Source organism: Lolium rigidum, chromosome 4 (assembly GCF_022539505.1).
Source record: "Lolium rigidum isolate FL_2022 chromosome 4, APGP_CSIRO_Lrig_0.1, whole genome shotgun sequence".
In the NCBI taxonomy this organism is placed as follows: domain Eukaryota; kingdom Viridiplantae; phylum Streptophyta; class Magnoliopsida; order Poales; family Poaceae; genus Lolium; species Lolium rigidum.
The window spans coordinates 120,624,759-120,647,775 of record NC_061511.1 but is presented as its reverse complement, the minus strand read 5'-3'; the positions used below and the strand labels follow the sequence as shown (position 1 = coordinate 120,647,775).

General features: G+C 42.9%; 2 protein-coding genes across 2 annotated transcripts; one reads left to right on the top strand and one right to left on the bottom strand.

Moving 5' to 3' along the window:
• Positions 1 to 9,416: 9,416 nt before the first annotated feature.
• LOC124708234 (ASC1-like protein 3) lies at positions 9,417 to 13,162 on the top strand. The gene is made up of 6 exons (XM_047239923.1): positions 9,417 to 9,521; positions 10,256 to 10,464; positions 11,068 to 11,223; positions 11,820 to 12,005; positions 12,091 to 12,269; positions 12,744 to 13,162. Exons 1-6 carry the CDS (start codon positions 9,417 to 9,419, stop codon positions 12,761 to 12,763), a joined length of 855 nt encoding a protein of 284 aa, XP_047095879.1. The 3' UTR covers positions 12,764 to 13,162.
• A 1,198-nt stretch (positions 13,163 to 14,360) lies between these two features.
• LOC124647457 (polygalacturonase ADPG1-like) lies at positions 14,361 to 15,701 on the bottom strand. Its single transcript, XM_047187401.1, has one exon. The coding sequence runs from the start codon at positions 15,699 to 15,701 to the stop codon at positions 14,361 to 14,363; it is 1,341 nt and encodes a 446-aa protein (XP_047043357.1).
• Positions 15,702 to 23,017: the final 7,316 nt, after the last annotated feature.

Genomic DNA, 23,017 nt, shown 5'->3' with positions numbered 1-23,017 from the left:
TACTTAACATCAGCCATTTGACATTTTTAATGACTCTTACTTAACTATAACTTGCATTGGTATACTTCTTCCAATAGGATATCTTCCTTATGGTTGTATCCTCTCTTTGGACTACCATGTATTGTATACCAACTGTGGTCTACTACCACCCATTATCTTAAGCTTCAATGGTGTTCTAGTTATTTGGAATGAAGCAAGATAACTAACTAACTTTACTTAAGAAAGATACATAAGAAAGATTGACTCAAGTGTGTCAGGATTATTCTCAAGTGAATACCCATCTCAAGTCAAAAGAATGGTTGGTTTAGCATAGTTGACTTAGCTAAGACTACTTCCTATAGACACTACCAAACCTATAGGTCTCCTTTAAAGGGTTTTAATCCTAGGGTCAAAGCATTTGCTCTGATACCAGCTGTGATGACCCAGCGTACCACTGCATGGTGTAGTACACAAGTCGTTGACATAACACAAGTGAAACACCGTTCCACCCATATTACATCTCTCGAGTGGTACAACGAAACATATGCGAGTCCAAGGTATGTCTATAGAAGTACACACGAACAGTTTACATAAGATCCACACACCCTCCTACTTTACGGTGAGGTAAAATTTCAAATAAAGCTTCGGAAGAACGACTCGTAATCTATCTTATTGCTAGCTTAAGTTCAAGAGCTACTTGGCTTGCTATAGAAATCTAGCTACTTAGGTGCTAGGATTAGGGAAAGATTCCCTTCTATGGCTAGTCTAGGTTTCCATTATAACTGATGCAGGAGTTGACTCCATTGACTTCGTTGATTGGATTCTTCATCTTGTTGCAGTTGACTCCTTTGTCTTCGAGTTCCACGGTAGTTTCTCCTTCGGTGCATTGATCTAAGAAGGGGGTTCAAACGAGATAGAATGAGTACGAGCGTACTCAGCAAGTTCATACTAGGAAATATGTGTATCATGCACTAGCTACAGCCATAGACCGGAAAGTCATAGGCCAATGCAAGTTTTTGTAAACGTTTCTTCAAAAGGTTTATTTTATTCTGAAAACTATGCCCGTCGGTCTTCACGAGTTGACCGGAACTTCGTGGAGTTCCTTTCCTGCCGCGTTCGCAGTTCCCTTCCCGGAACAGGGAGTGACAGATCACAATTCGGTATCCTCTCGCAGAGGTGCGTTACTTTTCCCATAAGAGACCTTATCCTTGTTGCCAACCAGGCGTATACTTTCCCGTCCACACTTCCTTGGTGTGAGGCCAGGTGTAAGATCCAAGTCCACACCGCCTTCTCCGCGACCTCGCGGACCCACCCTTTTGTAAGTCTGTCCTCTCCTATATCTATGGGTAGACCGACCCGGGCCTTTGTTCTCACCTTTACCAATAAGGTAGACCGTTCCGAACAATTAATATGCCCTGTCCTATACACCATAGATAGACCGATCCGGACAACCCTTACAATCCTTCATAGACCAATAATAAGTCTACCCTCTCCTGTATCTAATGGTAGACCGTGCGGGACCACATGTCCCCACCTTTACCAAAGATAGACCGATCCGGGCAACCCTTATCACCAGTCCGTTGGCATGCGAGAGGGAAAAGATACAGCTGACTTCCCCAGAGCCATTATAGATCTTATGGTTAACGCGATATGTACGGCGCTAGAATCACTCGGACGGCATTGGTACTTAGTCCTAGATGAATAGTACCCGTGCAATGGAACCTCCACCAATCAACACATACCATGGTTCCATTGCCCACCACATAGTCATATTCATAATTGTAAAATAATAATTGCTTTTCAATGCAAGAGTGATAAGTATAGTACTTTGCATATAATTTGATAAAAATAATCAAATGACATGAGCAAGCGATGAACTTGCCTTTCTTGACTCGCAAGATTATGCTGGCAAAAGCTTCGATACGTGAGAACTCCAAATGCTGAAATACCATCATCGTCCGGTAAGGACAATGTTTAAAGAACTTGCAAAGATGCTATAATGCATAGTATGAGATGCAATCGTCCCGAGCGTAACCTAACCTCGATGATTTAAGATGGATGAGTTGTAAAGATTTCTTTAGGGTTGGTTGCACTTTTAGAATGGTTCTCAAACAAGGTTCTTATTAGGGTTTTGGTTATATTGGCATCATAACCAAGTGATATAAGGCATCATAACAATCATACACATAAGAATAGTGATGGAATAGTATGTAAAGAACAGTTGTCAATTTTAAGTGCTACAGATCATGGTTGATGATTACTTATACTATACTTCAAAAGAATAACTTTTGAAGAACATGTTGTTTAAGAAATATTTAGTATTTCAAAGAAGGATTAGGGCTTCTAAGGTTTGATTGACATCTGTACTTTAAAAGAATAACTTTTGAAGAACAGGTTAAATAAAAATATGGACTACTATACATAGGAGCTATGGCTTTCTAGGGTTTACCATTGGATTCCTCTAGTTCTCTAATAGGAACTAGTTGGGTTCTTAAATAGAATTGGTCTATATGTAGCAAGTATTAGCAGGTGTATTACTATGGTTGATTATGGGTATCATATCAAAGAATGATGGTTAAGGTGTTGCTATGAATTAGGGTTTACTATGACTTCACATTTTCTTCACTAAGTAATCACTAATGGTTTCTAAGCTAAGTGGTTTATTACTTTCTAAGTAGGGTTTAGTGGGATAAGAGTATGTGATGTGCATTACTACACAAGATTGGTATTAGGGTTTATCATTATGGTGCTACTAGGGTTTGATGATTGAGGTTGATCTTAATGGTACTAATTTAATTAACAAGTTAGGGTTTATACCTAGGTGACATTAGTGGATCATATAGGTTTTAATTAAGAATAGGAACATGAAATGATAATCTCATGTGACTTGGTTTTATGCTAGTGGATTCTAAGCATGCATTCAATTGTTGATAATTATGGTTCTATATGTCAAGTAAATCTCCCATGATCATATGTGACACATATCTAGGGTTTTAGAGTTGGTTCTAAGGTTGAATGATCACATAAAATAATGGGATCCAGGTCTTACTCAAATTGAAACTAAGGTTTCTAAATTATGGTACAACTCTTAAAATGATAATTGATAATATAGTTGTGGTTACTAACTACTTTGAATTAAAATTAGTGATGGTTTGACATTTTATTAATTTTTACAAGATTTAATAATTAGAGTAATTCTTATTTAGGTTTAATTAAAAATTAGGGTTTAACAATTGTTATTAGTTTTTAAAATAATTAACTTGTTAACTAAAGATGTTTAAGTAAACAATTGTTGGGCTACCAAAATAATATTGGCTTATAATCTTTTCTTGAGTTATTACTATTTAAAGAAAATAGTAAATCAGAATTTTCAAATTAGGATTTATGAATTACCATTAATAATTAAGTTAATGCAAATATGGTAAATAAAATTAATCTTAACATTTTATTTAGTTACTGAATAGTTAAAATTTAATTTTGAAACTTCATTAATTATTGAATTCAAATTGTATGTTAAATAATTGAAATGGCATAATTAATAAGGTTAAAAATAAGTGAATTTTTATTTTGACACACATTTTTGTTTTATATTTTATTTGAATAGATTTTATTTTTGTGAACATTTTGATATATTATTTATATTTTTCTGAATTGAAATGGATTTTATAAAATTTTGCCAAGTTTCAGTATTTTACCTGGAATTTGAAATTAAATGAAAATACTAAACATACCGAGCTAACCCTACCCCCACTCACCGACTCGTGGGGTCGATGATCGGGTCCATTGCCACGCGGGCAACGACCAAGTCAACATGTGCGGGAGCCCACGGCCACGTCATCTCTACCGGCGGCTTGACGCCGGCGGTCGACGAAGACGGCGCCGCCGCTACAAGGCACCCCGGATGCGCGGTTTGTATCAATCGAACGAGAAGAAGACGAGGAACCTTATGGTGGTGGTGGAATCGGCTAGTAGTCGCCGGAACTTCGTCGGAATTCATGACCCGCGGCGGTGCTCTCCGGCGAACTCCCAATCGTGAGCCACAGATGCTTCTAGGAAACGAAAGTAGGCTCTAAAGATGCGCAAGCTCACCGTGAATACGATGGTGTGGTCGGCGACGATGATTGCCGCCGGAGTTGAGCTCAATTTCACGGTTACCGGCGATGTACCGAGAAAGGGAAACCGAAATTGACGTTGTCCGAGCTCCCTTGACGATTGCTTGTACCCGGACGCTTCCCTCGACGTGGCGCACCTCCTCGACCATGCGCCGGAGGCCGAGGTGGCCTGTGCCGCCGTGTTCATCATCGACGCCGGCGACAGAGCGTGGAAGAACACGAGATATAGAGGGCTACTGAGAGAGGATGGATGGGCGTCGAGGTATTAGGGTTTCCTGGAGAAGCTCTTGGCCTATTTATAGAGCTTGGCGAGGGCAAATGAGGAAGTTCACCGCCGGCGACGGCCGAGATGTTGCGGTGACATTGTTACTGCAAACGAGCACGAATCGGGACGCATTTGGATAGGCTCGGACGCGAAGAGGATTGGACGCGGTTCTGAGATGATGGGCAAGGTCCAGGCCATCCTTATCGTCGGTGAGGACGTGGCCAAGCTCCTCCTCTGCGCTGTCGTCTCCGGAGAAGAAGAAGAAGGAGACGACCTGCCTCGCACGATTTTTGACGCAACCGAAACGGTATGGTGGGTTGGTTTCGTTCATGGGCTGGGCTACGTCGTGGGCTGCTGTTAGGCTTCGGTCGGAGAGGTGCTGGGCTGCGTTGTTGGGCTCAGCCGAACAGGTAAGCCAGGTAAGCCCCTCTTTCTCCTCTTTTCTTTTCCATTTTCTTTTCTGTTTTTATTTCCTGGTTTCTATTTGTTATTTGTATTCAAATTTGAATTCTGTTTTATTTTGCAGGTTCTAGAATATTTGAATATTAAAACAATTTGATAATGCCATCTACTGTATTGTTTTATTTTCAAACAACTATTATATAATTGATTTACTTTGTGTTCTTATGAGACCCAATTCAAGTTTTTAAATAGATATGATTTTAGGGTTTATCTCAATTGCTTTGTTAATTAAGGAATTAAATTTGTTTTAATTGATTTGAAATTTAGAACATGTGCATGGTGAACACATGATTAGGGTTTGCTAGTACTTAGCAATATTAATGGTTCACATATATTTTGATTATGGCTAGGGTTTAACAAATGGTATAGGGTATGGAATTGGTTCATGATTTTATGTGGAGAATTCTTCCTAAGGTTTTAAGAATATGGTTAAGAAAGTTCTATAATCACTAATCTGTTTTTAGTAAACTTTAGCTTGAACTAATTAAGATGGATCCTATGTTTATAATTAGCAATGCATTTGCTAATGATGGTTTAATTTATAGATCACTACTTCATTTGGTCTACTAGGATGGAAAGGTAGGGTTTAATATTTTATGTGAAGTGATTCCTATGTGAAAGGTTTAGGGTTTTGGTGATGCTTCACTAATTGAAGTATTAAATAGGCATGAGACATGGCAGGGTTATAATTATAATCCAAAGTAATCCATGGGTTGGAATTCACATGTAGTTTAGGGTTTAAGTTGTGATCACCAATATGATACACAACTAGAATTAGGATATGGCATAAGCTTTGGTTATGTTTTACTAATGAGACATGGCTCTCACCTCCAAGATTAAAGGTTGGTTTGAACAAGTAGAATTTAATACTACTCTAATATTCTCTAGGATAGACATGGATATGGTTAGCATCTATAACCTCTCTCACTTCTCAATATCTTGGAATATCCTAAGGTCCTACTCAAGATATGATGATATGATCCTCTAAATATATGGTTTGCCTAAGAATTCTACCTTGGTATCTTATGTAGCTTGTTCTTCAGGAAATCTGATAAACCTGCATCTTGTGGTATGCCTCCACCTCCTAGCTTCTTCATCTTGATTCTAGCTAATTCACATGGAGTGGCTCTATGTGTTTGTTCCCATGTATGATGGTACTTGAGGATCAAATGGATGAAGGGTGTGGCTCTATTTATAGGCTTGGGCAAGCTCTAGCATCATGACACCTAGGTGGGTGACTCTTGTTTTAGTGGGATGAGTAAGGTGCTTGGTTGTCATGCTCTCATCCATAGCAATCCTTTGAGCATGAGGTGGCATAGCTTGGAAAGCAAGTCATGTAGATATTTTCATCCCATGTGGCATAGAGATTATCCTCTCATATGATTTATTTTTGGATAGCCAAGTGGCATTTGCTACTAAATATCTTGTGGATGGTTTTATTATTGTGGATGAGTCATCATACCATCTTTGATTGGATTTACATTATAATATTGGTAAAAAGGTTAAGGTTGAAGGTTATTTCTCAATTTTGGATAGTTGGGTTTGATTTCACCAAGGCATGATCATATGAGTTTCAAAATACTCATAGTTAGTTTTATTCAAATAGTTTGAACTATAATTTGTAATGTAAATGGATTTAGTTTTATGATATTCCATGTATTTAATAAGTTATGATTTAAATAAGAATGTGTGGCTTTTATGCACTTTAGACCCTGTGGTTTACCTTATTTATAAGTGAATTAAATTACACACAAAGGCAGTTGCTAACTTTTAAGTGTTAATAAGTTAGGGTTTGATTCTTAAAGAATGTGTTATTGTAAATCTAATTCCATTTGATATAATCCATAGATCAAATCATCTCTACCCAAAACAAGGTTTTAGCAAAGATCACAGTGAAGTTTATAGCGCTTGACTTGATGATCTACTTCAATTCCAGCAAGTCAAGTGAAACTTCAGTTACTGTGGTAAGTTTTATTTGAAGCGCGAAAATTCCCCGGATTTTCTATGCATGAATGCAATGCACACTTTGGTGTTCTCTCATTTTATTGCCTCTAAACCTGGGATATTACATTGCCTTTTACTTATGAGATCATACTGTTTTCCTTCTCCTAGCAACATGTTCAAGCTCGTTGTTAGGTAACGTATTGCTCTTATCAATCAGCTTAGACTTGTTTCTTTTGTACTCTATGGTGATTTGCATGATTAGAGTTTAATCTCAACCTTTTTAGTCACGGTTTATTTATTGTTTTCTTCGATTAAATCACGGGGAAATTTGCTAATATTTCCAACAGACATTTCATTGTGTTTTGGAATTAAGATCTTTTTAAATTTTGAACTTGTTTAAAAGATATCAGTAACATAGAAACACGGTTCAAACAAATTGTGATTTTGATAATTATTCAGAAAGGGGTAGCAGAGAGGAAAGAGAGAGAAAGGGGTACAACGGCGGCGGATGGGACGGCAACAACGAGCGGAGCAGATGGAAGTAGGGCAATTGCACTGCACGTACGGTTGGGGTGTCAGAAAGAGAGGGTGAGGGTCAAGTGACCCGGCTGGTGTCTCTCCCTCTCTATTTTCTACTTAATAAGTCTGACATCTTCTCAGTGGCGACATGGAGACTAAAGTTTCCAATGTTGGTAGGCATCATGATAAGTTTTGTCATGAACTTGTTTCATAGGAAAGAAGTCAGGAAATAACAACGGTTTGGCTAGTATATTTGAGCATCTCCTCTGGCACCGCCAAATTCCCCCAATAGGTCTACTGGCGCATCCACCCGAAAGTGATCTCCCACACTGGCGCCTTCAATATACTATCGGTAGTGGGAGTGACCCAAAACTTTGTCTAGCACTTCACGCCAGACCTGACTGGTAGGGGCCAACATGGGGTCTAGCAAGCACGGCCACACACGCCCACTTCGCCTGTTCCCCAGGCAGGAACTGACGCTTCCCCACACATCAACGACATCTGTCCACACATGTGATGGCTCGGTTCCTGTGGGCAGACGCGACCAAATGTGCGGTAGCGTGTGCAGGCGCCCCCAAACCGACCCATCCGCTGCTGTTTGTCAGATGCTTACTTGGGGGCTCCAGTGAAGATGCCTCTTTATTCCTTTTAACTTGAGCTAATCCTATTGATCAATTGTAATATATCTGCGCTCTCTATTTACCTGGATAACCCGTATTGTAGTTTTATGCAATATCATCAGCTGCAATCTTCTAGGTGACAATGTCCACGGTCGAAATTCGGACCACTCCTGTAGATGCCTGGATGAAGGGGGAGAAGAAGAGTAGAGGAAGGAGATGAGAGGAAGAAGAAGATGAGAGGGAGGAGCACTGCCGTCCTCCGAAAAGGAGGAAAAACCATCCCTCCTCAATGCTTCACCTGTACCAATGCTTTGCCGCCCCTCGACCCCACCTCAAAGCTGCATCGCCACCCATCCGTCTCCGGCGCCAGTGAACGCTTCACACCCTAGTCCCTAAGTTTCTTGCTCGCCAATACCTTCTCTACCACAACCAGCCGCAACCTTTCTGGCGCCAACTTGGGTGGTGGGTTGTGTGATGCGGGAGGTGGGACAAGGGCTCTTTCGTACCAATGTGGGAGATCGGAGGGGGAGGGGGAGGGGGAGGGGATCGCGAGGTAGCGGAAAAGGAGACGGGGATACTGTTAAACTATATAAGTGTATTGCTTAGCTCTTTCTATTAGATCGGTTGGTTAGTGTATGAAGCTTAACAGATACCACGTCACAGCTTGATGTGTCCTCAAGTGATCGGAAAAAAACCGCTTTAGATATTAGTATTATTTTTCTTTAAAAATGGAAAACCCTGAACTCTGCAACTTGATAGTACCCCGAATAATGAGAATACATCATGGACAATTCGTGTACGCAAACCAACACGCAACACAAAGAGCGTGAGCCGAATAAGTGTGGTGGAATGGCAAACAAACTAGTTATAGCGTTGGTATGATGACATTCTAGACAAAACAAGTTTCTGAGTGTCACCTGTAGACAGGGAGAAGAAGGTTCTACAAATAAACTGCATCATAGGTACATACATATCGATGGTTCGCTTGCAAATAAATTGAGGTGTGCCGAAGTAAATTGCAAGCGAACGTGTTGAGGTGTGGCGACAGCGAGAGCAGAGCAGCCTCCGGCCAACATTCTTTGGAGGTGGCCATCAATTCTCGACAGGAGTCTTGATCAGTTCAGCAAGATGCCCTAGCTGGTTGACTCGTAATCAAATCCTATCACCCGATTTGATCTGGCAATAAATTTAAGGAAAAAAGGAAATCTGCTCCGACGGTGAGCAGAGAGACAGAGACACCACAAGTGAAGAGATCCCGTCCCGCACGCCCGCCCGCGCCGTCACACGCATCGTCCTCCTCCTCCTCCCTTGCTCCACCGGCGGCCCGAGATTCTATAGAAACACTCCTGCGAGGGAAGGAACACTGCGCGTCCGCCTGGGCCTCTCGCTCCCCCTCCCCAACCGCCCGCCCGCCCGCGCTCCCGAACCCAATCCAACCCCCATCACATTATCCGCGTGCGCGCGCGCCGGCGAGCCTCGCCGTGCCCGGTGCCGGTGGCGGCGCCGCCGCGGAGTATGGCGATCCGCGGCCCGGACGCGGCCTCCTTCTTCCCGCTCACGCTGCTCTTCTCCCTCGGCTTCTTCTGCGCCCGCTTCGTCCTCGACCGCCTCGTCTACAAGGTACGGAATCACCTCCTCCTCCTCGCCCGCCCAGATTCGTGTCGGGTTCCGCGGGATCTCTCGCCGCGCTGGGTCTGGGTGGTGCCTGCTGCTGCTCCATGCTCGTTGATGTTGCCGTGAATCCATAGCCGCTTGCCTCGCGAATATAAAATACGGACTAGTATAAACTCGTAACTGATCAATGTGATCCGGCTAACTTAAGGAATCACCCGTGCGCATATGATGCAGACGCGCCTCATTAATGCCATGTTACTTGTATCTGCTCTCTGGGATCAATGTGGTTTCCCTTTGCCCGTACTACTGAACTTAGTATCATCTGACTATCTGAGTGTGACCTTGCTCGTGTTCTCATGCCTTCGGCTGGCTCAACCACTCGCCGGTAAACTCATGTTTAGACCAACCACTCCGTACTTTAACAGCTCTGTACATGACGCGTTACTGCACCTTTTATCGAAACAATGACGCACTACTGCGCCGGATTTTTACCGCCAGTTTCGGATTCATTGCGTTAAATCCACATGCAAGTATGTTATCTCCACTGAATAATATAATTATTTTGTGTTTATATATCCTCCCTCCAGAGGAACTGATAGTCATAGGTTATCTCTGCTTTATTACTGTAGTTCCTGCCCAGTTTTTTTCTTCTGAAACCTCAGCACGAACAGTTTCTTACATCCCCGATTACCTGTCAATCTGACATTCACGTCTCATTTTCTGTCCATATATCATTTCAGCCGTTGGCGGTGTACCTTTTCACTAGCAAGGCTTCAAAGTTGGCGAATGATGAGGCCAGGCAAGCAAAGATTGTCAAGTTCTCAGAGTCTACTTGGAAGCTCACGTACTATGCTTCTGTCCAGGCGTGGGTCCTCTTGATAATAAAGCAGGAACCGTGGTCGTTAGACACAATGCAGTACTTCGATGGCTGGCCGAGTCAACCCATTCCGTGAGTGCAATCTCTACTTGTATATGTTTCTGAGCTTACTGGGGGTTACAGTGAGTTTTTTGCAGTGATACATCACTTGGTCCCGCAAATCTCTTAGAACTTGAGAAGAAGTAACTTGTTTTGTTTGCAATATATTCTCCTCTAAATGTATTCAAACCTGCAAATTTCAGAATATTCCACAGCATGCATACAAGTTGCAAAAAATATGTTGCTAGCAACCACATACTTTACTGAGCCCATTTCATTTTAATAATTCTTTGACATGTGATTTCTAATAGCTTTCTTACCTTGATAATGTAATCGTACTTAACTTCACCCATTACCAGCTGTAGCCATAATAAATTAGCTTTAGAGGGGAAAATGCAAAGTCAGGATGCTGTTCTATCATTTTTGTGACCGTGCGATGCTCGGAAATCATCCCTGTGTTCATTGTCACACAGATCAAATGGCTCGGAGTTTAAAATTTTCACATATACTAACAGGAATTCTCATTTTGATACACTCCCGGTGCATATTGTTAGTTTGGAACTATTCAACCTGTTCTTTGAAATGAAGTGATATTTTTCCCTTTAATCTAATATATATGTTTTTTTGGTCTCTCAGGTCCTCGTTGAGACTTTTCTACATGTGCCAGTGTGGGTTTTATATCTACAGCATTTTTGCTCTTATTGCTTGGGAAACACGCAGAAAAGATTTTGCTGTGATGATGTCTCATCATGTAGTAACATCTGTTCTTATTGGATATGCATTTCTGACTGGGTAAACCTTTATTGAGCCTCTGATAGCGTCTTTTCTGGATTTCAACTGTAGATGTTTCCTATTTGCGGCCTGTTGGTCATTATACATACAAATCCACAAGAATTCAATGACCGTACAGTGTGCACTGAAGTCTGACGATTATTTTGATCATTCAGTTGCATACTGGTTTGACCTTGAATATCCTGACAAACAAATGTGATTACATAAAAAAAATATAAATTGGAAAGCAGAATGCAATGGCAATGATAGATTAATTCCAAGCTTGCTGTTGATATGACGAATGTTTTATAACCTCTTGTACCTGCAGGCTGGTCATGCCATGTTATACTACATAGATAATCATCGTGCTTCGTTAGAACATAAGATAGTCCACTGCTTGTAATTTAGCCTTTTACCTTGCAGCGCAGCTATATCATATCACAATAGTTACAGTACATAAATATTTCTGAAATAACTATGCACACTGTACTGCATTGGTTTCTTTTTCCACCTTTTCTTTTGTATGAGCATTTATGGGTATAATTGACTTCTATAGTATCAAGTGAGATCAACATTTCAACACAGCTCTAAGACAAATGAAGTTACGCTTTCTGCAGATTTTTTCGAATCGGGACAATTATTCTTGCTTTGCATGACGCGAGTGATGTGTTCCTTGAGACTGCCAAATTGTGCAAGTACACAGAAAAAGAACTAGCAGCTAGCTTGTTTTTTGGGCTTTTTGCTCTATCCTGGCTCCTATTGCGTCTGATTTACTTCCCATTTTGGATAATCAAAACCTCAAGGTTTGTTGCTCTTTCTCTAACAATTTCTGGTATTCTTAATAGGTTATGAGGTTCAAACTTACCATTCTTGTTCTTACAATGCCAGCTACCAGTCCATCATATCCTTGAGGAAGCTGGATAGATTCCCAACGACCTTGTACTACATTTTTAACACAATGCTTCTCACATTGCTTGTGTTTCATATGTATTGGGGGAAACTCATATTTTTAATGATAATGAGACAATTGAATAATAAGGGAAAAGTTGGGGAGGATGTTCGATCAGGTAAGAATTATTTTCTTTGGTGCAATCGCTTGTTGATGATTTCATTCACCCATTTCTGTCCTAAGTGATTGTATGCTGATAATCTATATACTTTTTTTTATTTCCTTGTAAATTTGCATTGCCCCCTCCCCTTCCAGAAAAGATAAATTGTAACCTTGTTGGCCATTTCTACATGAAACAGGAGAGCCCTACGTTTTAAAATGAAAAGAGGGAAAACCAGTAGGGATACCCATATGTCATATATAATTAAATAAAAACCCCACATTTCAATTTTGGCTAGTTGCTTGAATAGGACATTCACAAACATTGATCAGATTGCCTTTATGGCAAGTGGCTCTAGTACACCCTTTGGGAGACTCCTTCCATCCTAATAATCAGAGAAAGAGATTTGAATTGCTGTTGGACCAAACTATAGTAACCTAGGGTTTTCATTAGTTCTGATCGTTTAAGTTACTGAATTTCATCATAATGCAGATTCAGAGGATGACGACTGATGGGGGTTATTTCTTTGACAACTGTGGTGGGACCTATCTTTGCTGATACCTTCCTTGCCAACTCACAAAGTAGATTGTGTTGGTCTTGGCAAGCTTGTACGAAGAAAGTTTCATTTCTGTATATTGCCTTGTGATATCAAAGATTGCTAGATCAAGAAACTGAGAAGGTTCTATATATAGCGGGTATAGCTTGCAACTTACTTGAAGGTCCCTTCATAATTTTCGGTTCATCTTTTTTCTTAGTAGAAAAGGCTTAAGAGGTCGTTTCCTGTAGCTTTTCCCCAAAGCTTGGAGACTCCTCTGTACCATGATTTGTATACTTTTGACTATGAGTAGGTTTAGATCTAATTCTTGGGAATAAATTGATTTTTTTACCGGGAGTTAATCACACATGTCTTATTGATGTGCAAGAGTCCCCTGCAGCTAGATATATAATTTTTTACGGCATTAGGTTATCTCAGTTTTGACGTTTGTAACTGTATACTTGAGTACCAGTCCAATGTACATATGCTTAAGTTCCTTTTTTTGGCGTTCTTTTCAGCTACTGCTCTTCTCTTTTGAAGAATATATCGATTATTATTTCGTGAAGCTTCGGTGGCATAACAAATATGCAAATGTGGTTAATGTCACCTTCATTGAATTAGGGAAGCTTTTCTTTTCCTACCAATCAATTTTTTTCATTAATCATTAAGCATAATTGCAATCATGCCTTAGGCCACTAACAAGGGAGGCTGATGTCTCAATCATAAATATTGTTTCCGCACAAATGAGTAGCCACCTTGACCTCTATTAACAACGGTAAACTAAAATCTATTAGATCTCCCAACAAGTTGTTTCTGAGATCATTACTCAGTAACAGCTCAAGTGGATTGTTGGAGATATACACTACTGTACTGAAGTTCAATTGCATTGAGCTTCGTAAACTGAGTTATGAAAATAAAAAAATCCCTCGATTGCACGTTCTGAAAATAGAGTGTATATGAAACTCACATGCTCTTACTCCAATACACTCAAACAGTAGCTAACTGTTTAGGGCTAGAACATGCTTACACAACCCAAGAAATACAGCTCCACGATACATTTAAATCTCTACGTACCCAACGCCCACGAGTCCAATAAGATACATTTAAAAACTGACAATCTGGTAACGTTCCAAGTATAATCTAGTTAAAACTGTAGCTTGGTTCATTCAAGCATCCTTGATTCATTGTCCTAAACAACACCTTTTTTGGACACCGAATACTTTCAATTGAAGCACTGCTGCACTTATCAGTGTGAGCACAAACTGGTCCTCTCAGCACAAACATGACATGAACCACACGCATCTGCTACTAATTTAACCCGTGAAGTCGATATATGGTTGTGCTCGCATCTAAACAAAGCATGTAAATAAAAATTTGTAATTAAAAAATTCACACGTGACATGTATGCTATATTATAAAAGTAGCAATTGCAGTACAAAAAAATATCAATCCTGTCTTCTGGCTGTACAAGAGGCTATCTAATTTTACAAGTATGAAAGATCAAAGCAAAAAACAACCTAAATGAAGGAAAATCAAATACAAAAGGCAACCTCTACATCAGCCATGTCACATTATCAGCATGTTTTTGGAATGACATTGTATGATTTCTTTAGCTTAGCGTTCTTGCATGTACTTGTAGCACCTTTGCCTTTCCCGCTGAAGGTAAGTTTTACATCCTGCATCACTAGATCATGGCATGGGATGGTGTCACTGCAGTCTAGCTTGATAGCCTCTTTTGTTCTACTCGTGCCTCTTATATTCTTGAACTGGATATTACTTAGCTCCACCGCCGAAGTTTGTTTCTTGCATGCCTTGGGCTGCAAAGGATCGTCCATATAGCAATAATTTTGGTCAATGATTATTGGATTCTTGACCTTGTCCATGATGATATCCTCAAATGTGATGTCCTTGGCATATCCCTTTCCTCCTTGCCACGACTTTATGCGTGCACCATTTGTCGTGCCAATAAGGTGTGCTTTGTTGATAGTTATGTTGGAAACACGAGCTTCAGAATTTTTGTCACCTAAGCTTCCGACACTGATTCCGTGACCCGGGCCGCATGTTATCTTTGAGGCGTACAAGTTCTCAGTTCCAGTCTCGATAGACATGCAATCGTCTCCAGTTTTAATGTTGCAATCCATGACTTGTATATCCTTCGTGCGGGCAATGTGGATGCCATCGGTATTAGGGCTGTCTCCGGGCGCAACGATCGTGATATGCTTTAGAACTACGTCCTTGCAATCTTCCACGGACATATGCATTTGCTGGCTGTTTAAGAGCCTGATATTTTCTACCTTCAAGTGATTGCACTTGCTGAGCAACAACGCCGTGGGGGCCTCTGTACACTTGAGGTTCTTGTCGATTCGGCACGAGTTCTTCCACCATACTTCACCTTTCCCGTCCATAGTCCCTTCGCCCGACACGGTTAGCTTATCAACGTTGTTAAACATAATCCACTTATTCATGTTCTCCTTCGGCCAAGATGATCGTTCGGGAGCTACCAACGTTCCGTCGAGCTTGAATCTGACGCTCGACTTGCACTGCCCCGAGAAGGTGGTCTGCTTGACGAGAAATTCCTTCTCCTTCGGAACCAACATGGTGGCTGGCTTAGACGATGAGCAGGCCGCGGCCCAGGCTTTCCGAAACGCCGGGGTGTCATCAGTTTTGCCATCGCCAACGGCTCCGTAGCTAACCACGTTGAACTCCGCGTCCTGAGGAGGCTTGGTCTCTTGACCAAGTTTGCGATGTCGCTGGACAGGTCTGTGGCTTAGCGTATCGGCCTTGACGCTCCTCTCTCCCAGTCTGCGGTGCATGGACTCTGTATGCATGCCGCCTGTAAATGCAAAGGCAATTGCCGGGAAGATGAACAATAACAGCAGGAAAAGCATTGCCAGGACGACCTTGCGAGATGCCATGCCCCGAGGTATAACTGCGCGTATGTTCATCTCGTTCGGCCGGGCTGGAACAACTCTATTGAATTAACCTCAGCTTGAGCTACGCGAGGAGATACGATCGATTCTGGAGCTTAATTGCTGTATGCTTTCACGGCTGGTGTTTGACGATGAATAAGGCAGGTGCGTGCCTGTACCTTTATAGTAGGCCAGCTAGCGTGGTAACTTCCCGACTCGGATATTCAGAAACATACAATCAGACTCGGAATTTCATTTAGGAAGAAGACTGGACTCGGATTAAAGACTTGCGGTCGTCGAATACTAGTACTAGTACTTTTTGGTTTTCTTGAGATTCTTACAAATTGCCTCAATTAAGCATTGCGATGAAGGCTCAGGGAGAAGTTGGGCCCAACAACGCCGTTAATCAACTAGACGTTGAGTCTTAGGGTTATAATATGGCAATGTCACCTTCGTTGAATTAGGGAAGAATTTTATTTCTTTAGACGAAAGGCTCGAAATGAGCCCGACTTTGAATTAACGAAGCCATCAACTGGCCAGGAGTTACACCAACAGCTACAACACACACATGCGCCAAGCGCAAACCGAAAACCAATAACAAAAGACAACACAAAGAGAACGCCACTAAGCGCCCGGTTAAGCGAGCCTTGTCTTCTGTTGCACCGGAGCAAGCACGTCCTTGTCCACGCCAACAAACCTCCTACGCACCAAAGCAGTAACCCGTGGGACTGTGGGAGACACGACGACGGGCCAGCAGCCGAGCAGAGCTTGAGGATCCAAAGGAGGGGGGATCTTGCGGCGACGCCTTCAAGAAGGTGCATGGTGCGCGAGTGCATCATCGTCGTCGGCAGAGACCGAGGTCCTGCAAAGCTTTCACCCAGACCCCGAACCACCACCCCCCTCCCGAGCTCGGGCTAGGTCCAGACCAGTAACACAACATCTTCCAATGGCATTGTGATAAGCACACCAGCCAAAACTACGACCAGACGCCGACCTAGCAAAGCCCCCCAAGGCACTAGGCGGGACGTCAGCTACCGAAGCAAGACCGTGTATAAGCATCCATGCCGATAAGGTGAGAGGGCTGGGACACCAGCGAGAGATCAAAGGGTGATCCACAAGACACTACAAGAGAAGCTTCCCCGAAGTGGGTCCACCAAAGGGAACAAAATGAGGCGGAGGGACGGTATCCAACATTTCGAAATAGGGGATCATCATCGGGATGCCTTCAACAAGGGAACGACACCTGAAAGGTGACGCCATCACCGGCAATGGCGAGGCCATGCGTAGCTTTCGCTAAGATCTCACCGGGACAGAAATCTGGTCGCCGTCGCGAGGCCGTAGAGCGAACAAATCAGAGCTCGCTGCCCGCACCTCCAACCTAAGCCACACTAAGACCTAGCCCCAACTAGAGTCTACCGCAGAAAGAACGCAAATGCCAAACCTGCACTAGCGCGACCTTGAGGGTCGGAGGGAGAGACCACAGCCACGAAATCAGCTGTAGCCCAGGACATGCTGCCGACCACGGCGAGCACGCGCTGGCCCAGGGACCCTACCCTAGGAGAGCCCGCCAACATCGGAAACGCCCAACCAAAGACGGAGGGGCACCGACGCAAACAGGCGAAGAAGCCGCCAGATCTATACCTAATAGACCAAGCACAGACGGGGAGGAACAATGGAGGCACGATGTTGGAGGGTTTCCAAACGCAGGCGCAAAAACGCACCCACAGACCACCCAGATCCCGACCAGGACCGCCCGGACCAGATCTGGCCCTCAGGCCCAGATCTGGCCGCCAAACACCTGAGCCCCCCACCATTGTCGGCGGCCATGCCACCGCCACGTCCGAGGCCCGCATCGTCCGCCCCGACATGCAGCGGCGGCCCACAAGCCCAGATCCAGCCAAACCCTAGCCGTCAGCAGCAGCCACCGGCGACCGGCCGACGCGCGAGGTGCCGCACCACCAGCACCGGCGGTCGTAGTAGAGAGCTGCGCCAGCCAGGGACCACCACGCCGCGCCACCGCGCGGGCGAAACCCGCCCCGATGAGTTTGCCCGACGCGCGGGAGCGTCCAGAGACGCGCGCCGATGCGCCACCGCCGCGACCAGAAGGCCGGCCAGAGCACGGCCCGAGTTGCAGCGGCCGAGCAGCACCGCCGAACTTCGCCGCCGCCAGGTCAGGAACCACCCCGTCGGTCCGCCTCGCGCGCAGGGAAGAGCAGATCCGCCGCCTGCCGCCTCGAGGGGGGGGGGGGAGGGGCGACGGGAGCGGGAGGGGAGGGGGGGGGGCGACGCCGGATAGAATAGCTCTCACGCGATGATTTTGGTAATTTTTTTTCTTCCGATCAGAAGCTTTTCACTAATCATAAAGGAGGATTACAATCATGATTTAGGGAACTAAGAGCATCACCACTCGTGTCGGGAGCCGGACACTTAAAACCGGGCCAAGCCACGTGCCACAAATATTGTTTCGATCTGGCCCGATGCAATACCTTGTGCGGCACCCCAAGCCCGTCCCTGCTACACAGGGGTCATTGTGGGTGTGCCAGATGCAACGTAGGTGCGACGTGGCAAGCGGCGGGCCCACCATGTCATCAGCGTAAACCGTCCATGGCAGACTTTTCATAATGGTAGCATGGTTTTCGAGGCAGAGGCAAGCGATACCTCTCGTCGTCACGACGCCTTCTCCATGCGGCAGCGTTGATGTATGCCGCACCACGTCTTCACGCCCTTTCTCCTCTTCTCTCCTCATGTTCCCGCCCTTTCACCGCTGCTTCACGTTCCGCCTACGTCTATAAAAAGTTGCCTTCCTCCCTAGTCACCACCACAAGCGCCACCATAGAACAAGACCCTCCACCTCCACGAAAATGTTGCGCCGCCATGCCATGACCTACTCTATGCTCAGCCGCAATGGACATAGGATGACACCTCTGTCGCCACCACCTCCGCCTTTGTCCTTGACGGAACCTGCGACGCCTCAGTCCGAGCCCGAGTTTGGCGTCAACGACATGGCTGGAGTTTGCGAAGTTCGACGCATACACTAAACGCGAGGAAGGGGCAGAGCTTGCGGTGGAGCTTGCGGCGGAGCAGTCGATGGAGGAGGACTGGAGCGAGGAGGACCAGACTAGCAACGATATGGAGGAGGAATGTAGCAACATGCCGGAGCCGTCGGACCTGGAGCAGGAGGCCATGCACGTCTCCTTCAAGTCCTCGTAGAAGCTTGAGGATGTCAACTATAACCGCGAGGTGGTCAACGAGGCAACCCTTCACCGCATCACTGACATTTTCGCCGAGTAGGTGGCGACGGTGGAGCCTCGACTCCTCATGGGAGCTGAGTGGCAGAGGAACCTCGAGCTCAACGCTCGACGAAGCACCGAGAACGCCGGCGGCGAAGCAGCGTTGTTGAACCAATATGAGGCCTCCCGTCAGTGGAGGGCGGCGATGATGGTACAACGTTGCAGGGATGTTCCAGTGACTCCGGCGGGGATGTTGCACCATCAGCGAGGCAAGGGTGGCAAGGCGGGCAAGAGAGCTGGCATAGCGGGCGGCACGGAAACAAACACCGGAAAAAACGACGACGAGGTTGGGCCGTCTCATGCCCCAACCGATGGTAGTAGGCCAGGTTTAATTTCAATTTAGGCATTTTTCATTCGACTTTGTAAAATATAACAACATTTGAATAAGAACATATTTTTTGTAGATTTTTTCTTGTATGCGCCGGTTGGGGAATGTGGCTAGGAACAGACGTTTCCAAATACGTCCCAAATACGGCACCAATCTGCGACGCCCCTAAACGACCGATCCGACGCTTCTATGGAGGTATAGGCGATTGGAGATGCTCTACCAAGGATGATGTCGCGCTCAATCATACATATTGTTGCCGCACATAAATAGGCATCCACTCTATTCACAAAGATAAACTAAAGTTTATTAGATTTCGCAGTAGTAGGTTGTTACTACTACTTACTATATTTTTTTTTTCCGAAATAGAGATCAGCCCCTGCCTCTACATCGAATAGATGCATACGGGCTTTTTTTATTATTGAAAAGTAGCCAAGTCACAGTACAAAACTTATTACAAGTCTTCACGGATTTCTCAAAGTCGATACATGTATCAACAATCTAAACAGAGATAAACGGAAAATACGCCAATGGATCTACTTACTATGATAGGCATTCGAGAAACTAAGAAAAGTTGTTTTACTGATCTCAGAGGGAGACATAGTTTTTTTTCTGGTTGGTTGTTCTTTCAGACGGTCAAAGTGGGGTATGCTATTAGGAGTCAATAATGATTTCTTTGAGGTTGTATATTCTGGGTGGGAGATTTCCATACTTCCCTCCAACTTCGATTCATATTAATTGATTCCATTTTATCTAGATATGAAAGTTAACAAACGCGTCTAGATAAATGGAGTAAACTAATTGAAAATGGGGGGAGTATAAGAATGTTGGCAAATATGCAAATGTGGTTAATGTCACCTTTTGAATCAGGGAAGATTTTCTTTTCCTACCAATTAAAAGTTTTTCATTAATCATTAAGCATAATTGCAATCATGCTTTAGGCAACTAACAAGGGAGGCTGATGTCGCGTTCAATCATAGATATTGTTGCCGCACAAATGAGGAGTAGCCACCTTGACTTCTATTAACAACGATAAACTAAAATCTATTAGATCTCCCAACAAGTTGTTTCTGAGATCATTACTCAGGTGGATTGTTGGGGGCGTCCCTAGCTGGCGCTCGCGCGCCAGATTCTTAAGGGGCGATCGGTTTCCGACAGCCTAATTAGGAAAAACCGTGTTTTCCTTTCTGACAGGTAGCTTTCACATAGTGCATGTCTCTTCTTTCATGTAATTAATGTTAATAATCAATGCATGCAAGTTAGCATGACAAAAAGTAGAAGGCATGCATGGGATGGACCACCTTTTCTTCTCTCTCCCCGCGTCACGTGCATTCCTAATTAGCATGGCTAATCACCGCATGCAAATTTAGGGTCACCTGTAGAATATATGTAGCGTAAAACCATTGTTTAAAATGATTTATCTTTCAAATGAACGCTTCGATTTAAGATTCGTTTTCACCAATAAATCCGTCTCGACGAGATCTTCGTAACTAGCACCAATATTAATATGTTTCGACAAACTTTTTTTCTGGCTAAAAGTTATCAACCCTCTCTATTTGAATAATCAACCCTCCGTACTTCAGCTGATCAACGGTAAATGTATAAAATTATCAACCCTAGTGCAAGCTATTTAGTGAAAGCTTCGCATTCATGCATAAATAGACGAATCATGCTGATGTCAGCGGAATCTTTTCCAAATTTGAAAATTCAAAACGTTTTAACTTTTAAACGATAACTCCAAATTAAGATCCGCTTTCACCAAAAAATCCATCTCGACGAGATCTTCAAAACTAGCACCCATGTTGATATGTTTCGAGAAACTTTTTTTCGGGCTAAAAGTTATCAACCCTCTCTATCTGAATAATCAACCCCTCCGTACTTGAGTGATCAACGGTAAATATATAAAATTATCAACCTCGGCAGTAGGCTATCGGGGAAAGTTCTGCATGCATGCACAAATAGACGAATATGCTGATGTCAGCGGAATCTTTTCCAAATTTATAAATTCAAAACGTTTTAACTTTCAAACGACAACTCCAAATTAAGATTCGTTTTCACCAATAAATCCGTCTCGACGAGATCTTCAAAACTAGCATGCATGTTGATATGTTTCGAGAAACTTTTTTTCGGGCTAACAGTTATCAACCCTCTCTATCTGAATAATCAACCCCTCCGTACTTGAGTGATCAACGGTAAATATATAAAATTATCAACCTAGTGTAGAGCTATTGAGTGAAAGTTCTCGCATGTACGCACAAATAGACGAATATGCTGATGTCAGCGGAATCTTTTTCAAATTTGTAAATTCAAAACGTTTTAACTTTCAAACGACAACTCCAAATTAAGATTCGTTTTCACCAATAAATCTGTCTCGATGAGATCTTCAAAACTAGCACCCATGTTGATATGTTTCGAGAAACTTTTTTTCGGGCTAAAAGTTATCAACCCTCTCTATCTGAATAATCAACCCCTCCGTACTTGAGTGATCAACGACGAATATATAAAATTATCAACCCCAAAGTTAATTTTATTTGAAATAGTTTAGCGATTTTTTTAGTTTAGAAGCTATCAACCCGGTGTCCTGTTATTTATCAACAGTAAATATAAATAACTACCAACCCTAAAAATCTAATTTTATTTTGAATATTTTGGCGACTTTTTTAGTTTACAAATTATCAACCCGATGCCCCGTTATTTATCAATGGTAATTATAAATAACTACCAACCATAAAAAGTATTTCATTTAGAATATTTTAGCGAATATTTTATTTATTTTACAAGCTATCAATCTGATGCCTCGTTATTTATCAACGGTAAATATAAATAAATAATAACCCTAAAACATATTTCATTTAGAAATATTTAGCGAGTCTCTTTTAATTTACAAGATATCAACCCGGTGACCCGCTATTTATCAATGATAAAAATAAATAAATATCAACCCTAAAAATTTAATTTAATTTAAAATATGTAGGGACTCTTTTTTGTTTACAAGTTATCAACCCGGTGCCCCATTATTTATCAACGGTAAATTTAATTTAGAATATTTTAGCAACTTTTGTTAGCTTACAACTTAAACAATAGTACTTAATTTGAGTAGCAAGTGGTAGTTCATTTGAGTTGCAAGTGGATCTCCCCACCCGTTATTTCCCCCCTTAAAAACCACTAGCCCGAAAAAGGGAATTATAAAAATTAATCGAAAAAACATGAATTACCGTACGAAATAACAACACAAAGGGAATTGCAAAAAAAGAGAATTGTCAAAAGGGAATTGCAAAAAAAAAAAGAATTGAGAGTCCGCCTTGTGCTGAAAAAAAGAACGTGCATGCATGCAGAAACTTGTGAGAGCTAGTGCTGAAAAGTTGGTTCATTAAATGCAAACCCATGAGATAGTTTATGCATGCATGTAGTATGAACGCTCTTGGTTGTATGCAACATGCAAGTGTGAACATGAGCTGTTAGTGTGAACACACATATGCATGTGTACGTGAGCTGTTAGTGTGAACACACATTTGCATGTGAACGTAATTAAACAGTACGAGACAAAAAAGGGAATTGATTCGCGCTTCCGCGCGAGCACTCCGCGCTGACCGAAACTGATCGCTTGAGCGATCGATTGCCAAGGAGGGGATTCCCTGTGTTGGACATATACACTACTGTACTGAAGTTCAATTGCATTGAGCTTCGTAAACTGAGTTACAGTGTAA